General features: G+C 34.3%; 1 protein-coding gene across 5 annotated transcripts; it reads left to right on the top strand.

Moving 5' to 3' along the window:
- The first annotated feature begins 1,084 nt into the window (after positions 1-1,084).
- Positions 1,085-9,246, top strand: LOC104242872 (TMV resistance protein N-like). Of its 5 annotated transcripts, none has more exons than XM_070145717.1 (6): positions 1,086-1,926; positions 4,609-5,698; positions 6,286-6,570; positions 6,908-8,707; positions 8,848-8,945; positions 9,078-9,246. In XM_070145717.1, the coding sequence occupies exons 1-4, from the start codon at positions 1,424-1,426 to the stop codon at positions 8,537-8,539; spliced, it is 3,510 nt and encodes a 1,169-aa protein (XP_070001818.1). In that variant the 5' UTR covers positions 1,086-1,423; the 3' UTR covers positions 8,540-8,707; positions 8,848-8,945; positions 9,078-9,246. The 5 variants fall into 5 exon arrangements, with proteins under 5 accessions (XP_009796290.2, XP_070001818.1, XP_070001817.1 ...); XM_070145716.1 differs by having other exon boundaries at positions 8,848-8,964; XM_009797987.2 differs by having other exon boundaries at positions 8,864-9,246.
- The last annotated feature ends 753 nt before the right edge of the window (positions 9,247-9,999 follow it).

Genomic DNA, 9,999 nt, shown 5'->3' with positions numbered 1-9,999 from the left:
TATGAGTGAATCAATATATAGATATAAATATAGATATAGATATAGATATTGATACAAATATACATATAAATTTAAATATAGATATATAGATTAGATTTGTCTAGATATATTTAGATTATGTATAAGATTCATTAAACTTCCTCCATTAATTATGTTTCTACATATAATTTCTAATTATTAATATTGTCCTAAAATTGCCAAGTGGCTTCATTTTAGTTTGTCACTTAGCTTAACCACAATGCATTCTACTCTCCTTTTAGTATAATATAAATTATTGTAATTCAACTTTAAAGTTAAGAGTTTTCTATTTTTAGTATAATATGATGATTAACACTGAGTCCATGCCATCTTCTTTAAGAGGCTGAATATGTATTTGGCCTTTAATTAATTAAAGTAGTTGATTTTTCTATATGAAGTTTTTGAGAAAAGTAATATTCCTTCACATTATTATGGAGGGATTGATGTAAGCAACCTTCACTTCCAATCAAGAGGTTATGAGTTTGAGTCACCACAAGAGCAAAGTGTAGAGTTTTTGGAGAGAAGGATTTCGAGAGTCTATCGGAAACAACCTCTCTATCTCGGGTAGGGGTAAGATCTGGATATACGCTACCCTCCCCAGATCCCACTAATGTGATTATACTGGTTTGTTGTGCGCAAAGAAAAATAGGACCATAGTACTCGTTTTAATTAGTGCAACTGTGTAAAGAAAATTACTTTGAAACTTTTCCACTAGCAATAATTCTTATCTTTTCTAACTTTGTTGAATAAAGCAGGGGCGGCCTACCACTTATAGCGATAATTATAAAAGTGATCGATCAGTGTCCCTCTATGAGCCTAACACCGCGAATCGAATGACCATTATCCATTAGTAAAGAATCCTAGCTAAGCTATTATCCATAAATGGCCTACCACTTATAGCCATCCAAGGGTCAAGAATTTTTTTTGGCAAAAAATCATTAGGTGATTAATTTTTATCTGATTAAGTTTTCAATAAAATAGTTGAGATAGAACGAGCCAACTCGGAAAATATAATCATATAAAAAACTGAGAGAGAAATATTTTGTTGGACGAACACCTTGTCGACCTCCGTATAAAATTAAAACAGAAAAAGAATTGCAATCAATGGGTCCTTTTTCTATGGCAAAGAAGAGAGAGGAGGGACGTTTACCTTTGAGCAATAATTGGATTCAATTGGGATACTTTTTAGCTGTCCAATGTGTATATACAGTGGTCTTTGAAGGAATTTCCTACCTCTCCTTCTGTTAAAATTCAAAGAAAACCCATCTCATACAAACTTTTCTTATTTGAAGCGCTAGTAGTTGTTTATTTCTTTCTCTTCTATTATCATCACTTTTATCTCTTACCACAACTACAATTTATCCACATACAAGTTTTTTTTCTTTTCAAATAATTAGCTGAATCAATGGCATCATCTTTTGCTTCTGCGAGTACTTCACAGTTTCCTCGATGGAACTACAAAGTCTTTCTAAGTTTTAGAGGTGAAGATACTCGAAAAACATTTACAGGTCACCTCTTCAAAGGGTTGGAAAACAATGGAATATTTACGTTTCAAGATGATAAAAGGCTAGAGCATGGCGCATCAATATCAGATGAACTCTTGAAAGCTATCGAACAGTCTCAAGTTGCCCTCGTCGTTTTCTCAAAGAATTATGCAACATCGAGGTGGTGCTTAGATGAGTTAGTAAAGATCATGGAATGCAAGGATCAATGTGGACAGACTGTCATACCAGTCTTCTATGATGTGGATCCATCACATGTTCGAAACCAGAGAGAGAGCTTTGCCGAAGCCTTTGACAAACACGAACCAAGATATAGGGATGATGATGAAGGAAGGCAGAAGCTCCAAAGATGGAGGAATGCTCTAACTGCTGCCGCAAATCTAAAAGGATATGATGTCCGTGACGGGTGAGTTAAGAACACATAGTAATTTCTTACAATGAAAAAAAACAAAGAGAGGTTTGCTCAAGTGCTAATGAATAATTTAGGTTGCGGGGTTCAAGTTACTATAGGAGCAAAGTGAGGAGCTCAAAAGGAATAATTTTCTTTCAACTGTGGTTGCTTATGTGAAGAGTACATATTTTACTGTAGAAAAAGAACCTGTACCTTAAAAAGTGAGTTGAACAGAAAAGACAATAAATAAATTTATCATATTTACAAAATAAAAATTAAAAGGTGGAAGCTTAATCAATTTATTTTGTTAAGAATACTGCTTATACAATCTAATTTCATTGATTATCATTTAGACGTTAAAAATATATTTATTTTTATTTTCCTGAAAAAAAAAAAGGAATGATGGTTGTTATATATGTTTCTATCAGCAGGAAGGTATTGTTCCTATTAGGAATGTCAAACAGGCCGGTCAGGTCGGATATGGTTTGGATCGAAAACGAGTAATGAAAAAATAGATAAATTATCCGACCTGACCCATATTTAATATGGATAAAAAACGGGTTAACCGGCCATATTATCTATGACTTCTTGCATATGACCAATTTTGGGAAAATTCTTAGTAGGTGTTTGAACATAAAAATTGTAAAATTCGAAAAAATAGTGAAAATGGTATTTGAAATTTAGAGTTGTGTTTGGACATAAATTTCAGTTTGGGTTGTTTTTGAAGATTTGTGAGTGATTTGAGTGAAAATTTTGAAAAACTGCAAAAAACAGTTTTTCAAATTTTTGAAAATTTTTAAAATCCATTTTCAAGTGAAAATTGAAAATTTTATGAACAAACGCTGATTTCGAAAAAAATGAATTTTTTTTTTGAAAAATCTTCAACCAAATTGTATGTCCAAACGGGCACGTAGTCTTCCTAACTTGAGGAACCCCCAATTTGAGACTTTACCAATGTAAAAGTTCTACCCATTGGTTATTCATTTTCTAAATGGATAATATGGTTCTTATCCATATTTGACCCATTTTTAAAAAGAGAAAATCTCACTTTATACCCACTAATTTCAAACTATTTACCCTTTAATGTCCAGGCCCAAACTATTTACTACTCCTACCTATGCACCCCAAACTATTTACCCGCCTTTGTTATGTTCCTCTTCTTCTTCCTCATTTTACCTTCCTCCAATTCTTTGCTCAACTCCCCATCCATCAATTCTCGTTGGCTCAGTAAAGTTGAAATTCTCGTTGGCTCACCCCATCCTATTTATCCAAGACTTGTCCTAAAGTTGAAATTCTCGTTGGCTCAGTAACCTCCCATATGTTCAAAGATGCCCCTGCCTCTGGCCCTGCCACCATTCGCCTCTTCTTTCATGATTGCTTTATTGAAGTGGTGCTATTATTTTAAAGATTTATTGTTTGATTCGATGTGGTGATATAAAATATTACTTATAGTATCTTCGAGTAAGCTTCCTAGATCTAAATTTTTATGTACATTTGAATATCCACCATTGTTGGGCTTGAAACTCAATTTTATTTTTGAAGATTTCTTATTTGATTCAAAGTGGGTACTGTTAAATATTGCTTATAGTATATTCTGGAAGTTCATACTGAAATTTGATAGCATTTGGAGCTGATTTGAGGTGATTGAGATCGAAATTTTCAGTTGAAAATCGAAGAAGAACAAAGCTACAGTATACCGTTACGACATACAATATGCTGTAGGAGTATATAGCTATACTGCAATAGTATATTATTAGAGTTTACAATATACTGCAACGGTATGTTGTAATAATCGAAGAATAACACAGTTACCTAATAGTATACCGCTACAGTATACAACATACTATCGGAGTATATAGTTATACTGCAACAGTATACTATTATAGTATACAATATATTGTTATAGTATATTGTAATAATATGTAATATATTGTAACAATATGCTGTAGTAGTATACAATAGACTATAATAGTATACTTATTACCCGCAGATTCACTTGCCTTCTCCCTTTTAATTTGCTTTAAGCTTTTACCCAGCGTGGGGGGCAAATTAAAAATGCAAAAAAATAAATAAATTATTATAGTATGCTATATAATGGAATGGTATACTCTTACAATTAGATCCTTTTAGAATTTTTTTTATTGACGACTGATATTATTTCAGTTTAATAATTGAATTAATTTTTTTTAACTTTTTGCGTACAATTGTATATCCTGTTGGTATAGTTATTTCATTGGTTACCTATTGGTTATCCATTTTCTAAATGGATAATATTGTTCTTATTCATATTTGACCCACTTTTAAAAAGTTCATTATCCAACCCATTTTTTAGTGAATAATATGGGTGGTTAACTATTTTTTTTTTTTTTAACCATTTTGCTACCCTTTAAGCTATTCACGTTTTGCTATTACCCCAGAAGACACTATAGTTCCTAACATTCTTGCACGTACAATATTTTGATTGGTACTTCGAGCGTTTGTTTTATATGCGGTGTCTTTTAATCATCTCTTTGCAAATTAACAATATTTAGTAGCTGAATTGGTTGGCGATTCACCTAGTTTGATGAGAGTTCGATTCCTCACCTAGCAATCTTCTCTCCCTTTCCCTTACCCCTATGTAATAAAAAAAATTATGAAATGCTTACTAATACTTGACTTTCTTATATTTATCCATAATTAATCTTCTTATTTTTGTAGGATTGAAGCAGAGAATATTCAGCAGATTGTCGACCAAATTTCCAAATTGTGCAATAGTGCTACTTTGTCTTCTTTGCGAGATGTTGTAGGAATAGATACTCATTTGGATAAATTAAAGTCCCTACTTAAGGTAGGAATCAATGATGTTCGGATCATATTGGGGATCTGGGGCATGGGTGGTCTAGGGAAGACGACGATAGCAAGAGTCATTTTTGACATTTTATCTCATCAATTTGAAGCTGCTTGTTTCCTTGCGGATATAAAAGAAAATGAAAAAAGACATCAACTGCATTCTTTGCAAAACACCCTTCTCTCTGAATTGTCAAGAAGAAAAGATGATTACGTCAATAATAAGCATGATGGGAAGCGGATGATTCCAGACAGACTTTTCTCTAAGAAGGTACTAATTGTGCTTGATGATATAGATCATAAAGATCATTTAGAGTATTTAGCAGGTGATATTGGTTGGTTTGGTAATGGTAGTAGAGTTGTTGTAACAACTAGAAACAAACATTTGATAGAAAAGAATGATGTCATTTATGAAATGACTGCACTATCTGATCATGAATCCATTCAATTGTTCTGTCAACATGCTTTCAGAAAAGAAGATCCAGATGAGCATTTTAAGAAGCTTTCATTGGAGGTAGTAAAATATGCCAATGGCCTTCCTTTAGCCCTCAAAGTGTGGGGTTCTCTGCTGCATAACCTAGGCTTAACTGAATGGAAAAGTGCAATAGAGCAAATGAAAATTAATTCTAATTCGGAAATTGTTGATAAGCTCAAAATCAGTTATGATGGATTAGAGCCCATACAACAGGAGATGTTTCTAGATATAGCATGCTTCTTACGAGGGGAACAAAAAGCTTACATCCTACAAATTCTTGAGAGCTGTCATATTGGAGCTGAATATGGATTGCGTATTTTAATTGACAAATCTCTTGTGTTCATCACTGAAGATTATCAGATTATTCAAATGCATGACTTAATTCAAGATATGGGTAAATATATCGTGAACTTGCAAAAGAATCCGGGAGAACGCAGCAGACTATGGCTCAACGAGGATTTCGAAGAAGTGATGACCAACAATGCAGTAAGTAGGCTAAACAATGCAAGAGTATTTGGTTTCTAATTTTCATATTCCAAAGACATATAGGGCAGTCAATTCCAATTATTTGTTCATCTTGCTTCATAATCTTGCAGGTACATCATTTTATTTGTTTACTTTAGTTAGTAGAAAAAGGAAAAGTAATATTAATTGCTTAATTAGTAAAAAAAGACATTAATTACCTAATTCGTTAAGTAGCCTCTTTAATTTACCTTGCCTAATTTGTTTTTCATATATTTTTTAGTGATTGATTAGTCTAGCTAGTAGCCACTGAATCTGTTTGATCTAATTTCATTCTTTGGACTACCTTGAAAATTTTATGACATTTTATTACATAATAGCTCAATGAGAGATTCACTTTACCATTATTTATTTTTTTAATTTAAAAAGTCATTACAATTTATTGGTATTGTTTCAATTGTAGTTACTTTTTATCGCAACATGAAAAGCTTATAAACTTGTCTCTAATGAACTTCTAAAAAAATGTAATATTAGAAAATAGAACTATAGAATTAATTGGAAAAGTATTTCTCTAAAGTAACATTAGTATTTCCTAATGATTTTCTTAACAGGGGACCGTGGCAGTGGAAGCAATTTGGGTTCATGATTTGGATACACTACGCTTTAACAATGAGGCCATGAAAAATATGAAAAAGCTTAGGATATTATACATAGACAGAGAGGTCTATGATTTCAATATTAGCGATGAACCCATTGAGTATCTATCCAACAACTTGCGTTGGTTTAACGTGGATGGCTATCCTTGTGAGTCATTGCCATCTACATTTGAACCCAAAATGCTTGTTCACCTTGAACTCTCATTTAGTTCACTGCGTTATTTATGGATGGAAACAAAGGTACAATAGTTAAGTTTTATTTTTCTCTCTAACTATCTTTGTCTTTTAATTTAGTGATGAGGAACAAATATTATTGCTTTTGTCACGTATTATTTGAGGTACTCTCTATTTTTGCTAGAATTACAGTGCATGTCTTTAAATGAACAAAAGTTATTAATTCCATAAGCTCAAGTTAATGTGTTTCCATCTCAAAGAAATTATTGTAATTTATATTATTTGGGGTTGTTCCCAGTGTTATTCTAAGATCTTTAAGTCTTTTTCTTTTCTCCAAGTCTTCCCATCATCATTTTAACTAATTCAATTATTTCTCATACCATCATCTGTATGTTCTAAACAGCATTTGCCGTCTCTACGGACGATAAATCTCACGGGCTCTGAAAGCCTGATGCGAACACCAGATTTCACGGGGATGCCAAATTTGGAGTATTTGGATATGTCTTTCTGTTTTAATCTTGAAGAGGTTCACCATTCCTTGGGATGTTGCAGCAAACTCATTGGGTTAGATTTGACCGATTGTAAAAGCCTTAAGAGGTTTCCATGTGTTAACGTGGAATCTCTTGAATATCTGGATTTACCAGGTTGCTCAAGTTTAGAGAAATTTCCAGAAATCCGCGGGAGAATGAAGCTGGCGATACAGATTCACATGAGATCTGGGATAAGGGAACTACCATCATCTAGTTTTCACTACCAGACTCGTATTACCTGGCTAGATTTGAGCGATATGGAAAACCTTGTAGTTTTTCCAAGCAGCATCTGTCGGTTGAAAAGTTTGGTTCAATTATATGTGTCTGGTTGCTCAAAACTGGAAAGCTTGCCAGAAGAGATAGGGGATTTAGACAACTTGGAGGTTCTTTATGCCAGTGATACTCTAATTTCACGACCTCCATCTTCCATCGTACGCTTGAACAAACTTAACAGCTTGAGCTTTAGGTGCTCCGGAGACAATGGAGTGCACTTTGAGTTCCCTCCAGTGGCTGAAGGATTACGGTCATTGAAAAATCTAGATCTCAGTTATTGCAATCTAATAGATGGAGGACTTCCGGAAGACATTGGATCCTTATCCTCTTTGAAAGAATTGGATCTCAGAGGAAATAATTTTGAGCATTTGCCTCGAAGCATAGCCCAACTTGGTGCTCTTCGATCCTTAGGCTTATCATTTTGCCAGACGCTTATACAACTGCCAGAACTTTCCCATGAATTAAATGAATTGCATGTAGATTGTCATATGGCTCTGAAATTTATCAATGATTTAGTAACAAAGAGGAAGAAACTACAGAGGGTGGTATTCCCGCCACTGTATGATGATGCACACAATGATTCTATATATAATTTATTTGCACATGCCCTGTTTCAGAATATCTCTTCCTTGAGGCATGACATCTCTGTTTCAGATTCCTTGTTCGAAAATGTGTTTACCATTTGGCATTATTGGAAGAAGATCCCAAGTTGGTTCCACCATAAGGGAACTGATAGTAGTGTATCAGTCGATTTGCCTGAAAATTGGTATATACCTGACAAATTCTTGGGTTTTGCTGTATGTTACGATGACATTTTAATTGACACCACAGCTCAATTGATTCCCGTATGTGATGATGGGATGTCGTGCATGACCCAGAAACTTGCCTTATCAGAATGTGATACAGAATCATCCGATGATTCAGAACGGTATACACCAATTCATTTTTTCTTTGTACCTCTTGCTGTCTTATGGGATACATCTAAGGCAAATGGAAAAACACCAAATGACTATGGGATTATTAGGCTATCTTTTTCTGGAGAAATGAAGAAGTATGGACTTCGTTTGTTGTATAAAGAAGAAGCTGAGGTTGAGGCCTTGTTACAAATGAGGGAAAATAACAATGAACCAATAGAACATTCCAATGTGATAAGGAGGAGCAGATCTGACAATAGTGAACACCATGACTCCGTGACCGATGAATCCAGTTTATGTTGCTGTCACGTACTGTAATAACATTCGAAACAAATGTCACATTTTAATGAAAGTAAGTTGCAAGTTTGGAAGCCCTTTGCTCTAAAGCCGGTGACATTGCCTCTGAAGAGCATATGTTTCCTTTGTTTGAAGCAGAACAACTGGACTCTTGGCCTGAGAAAGAGATTCGCCAGAGAACTTACTTGGGTATGCAATAATCCATTCTTTTTAAATCTACATATATCTATACCATGTACTGATATTATTAGTAAAGGTGATGTGACGCCTCTCTTGGACCAGAATAGTAGTCTTGTAAAATGAAATCACATCTTCGCGTTTGCTGACAGGTAAAACCAATTGCAGATGAATGTTCGCGAAGCAAGAAATTAAGCTGTGCCAAAATGGATGGATGAAAGAAGCCTTGTAACTGTTCTTCCTTTGGGATGTAGGGCTCAACTAGTCTTGTATTCTCTCCATCAGAAACTGATGTTCACCTTTTCATTTGCGAAATAATTTTCATCTTTAAATATTGTTTGTCGTAATGATCATCCTTAACTTTACCAATACACTTTTGCAGGGCCGTTTTCATCTGTACCAAGTTAAATGTGGAGGTTCAGTTTAGTATAGAGGGACTAAAACAACATCATAAATATTGTGTTTTCTTTTTTCATTAAATGTTCCTGAAAAGGAAAAATCTGTTTCATTTGGAACTTCAATCGCAGAAGTACATAAGAGTTGTTTTTCCATTTGCAATGTTATCTAAATATGCATAGGGAAAACAGTTCCAGGTGTTTGCATTTCATCAGTTAGTTTTTGTGGGGTTCGGTAGGGCGACTCTTTGACGCATAATAGTTGCAAGAAAACTCAGGCTGCTTCGAGTTTTGACTGACAAGTGCAGATGAAAAGCTTTTTTAAAAAGCATGTGTACATGTAAAAGAAAACTCAGATCGCGGCCAAAATACATAAAGAAAGGAGACTTTTTTCAAAGTGGTTAAGGTAGCTCAATTAGACTGAAAATCATTGTGTGGTTTGAATTCACAACAAAGAAAGAGAATACGAGGTAGAGGAATTTGTCAACTCATCAGCTAAAAGGCCATTTTATCGTCTACACAATTGATCAAAGGTGCTTTGTGATTCCCTTGACTTACCTCTAAAATTAGGTCATTAGGCAACTTTTAAACATGTCGAAGAAGAGTTCGGGCTACCAAGTAATGGCGCTATTACATTACCCTGTGATTCGGTCTTCATGGACTACATCATTTCACTGATCAAGAAAGGCGTAGCTGCCGGAGATCTTCGAGCGTTTTGATGTTTTGAGAGAACAGGGCCCACAAAGCAATGCTCCTATCGATTCGTTCATGTTGCTGTACTTCATCTTCCAATTTGCACCAAGAAAGTGGAAATCAGTAACTTCTTGTTTATTGAGTTATGTCTCATTATTCAACCCATTTTTTAGTGGATAATATGAGTGGTTAACTATTTTCTTTTAACCATTTTGC

The sequence above is a fragment of the Nicotiana sylvestris genome, chromosome 5 (genome assembly GCF_000393655.2).
Source record: "Nicotiana sylvestris chromosome 5, ASM39365v2, whole genome shotgun sequence".
NCBI classification, from domain to species: Eukaryota; Viridiplantae; Streptophyta; class Magnoliopsida; order Solanales; family Solanaceae; genus Nicotiana; species Nicotiana sylvestris.
The sequence above is the reverse complement of the archived record's forward strand: the minus strand, read 5'-3'. Positions and strand labels throughout refer to the sequence as shown.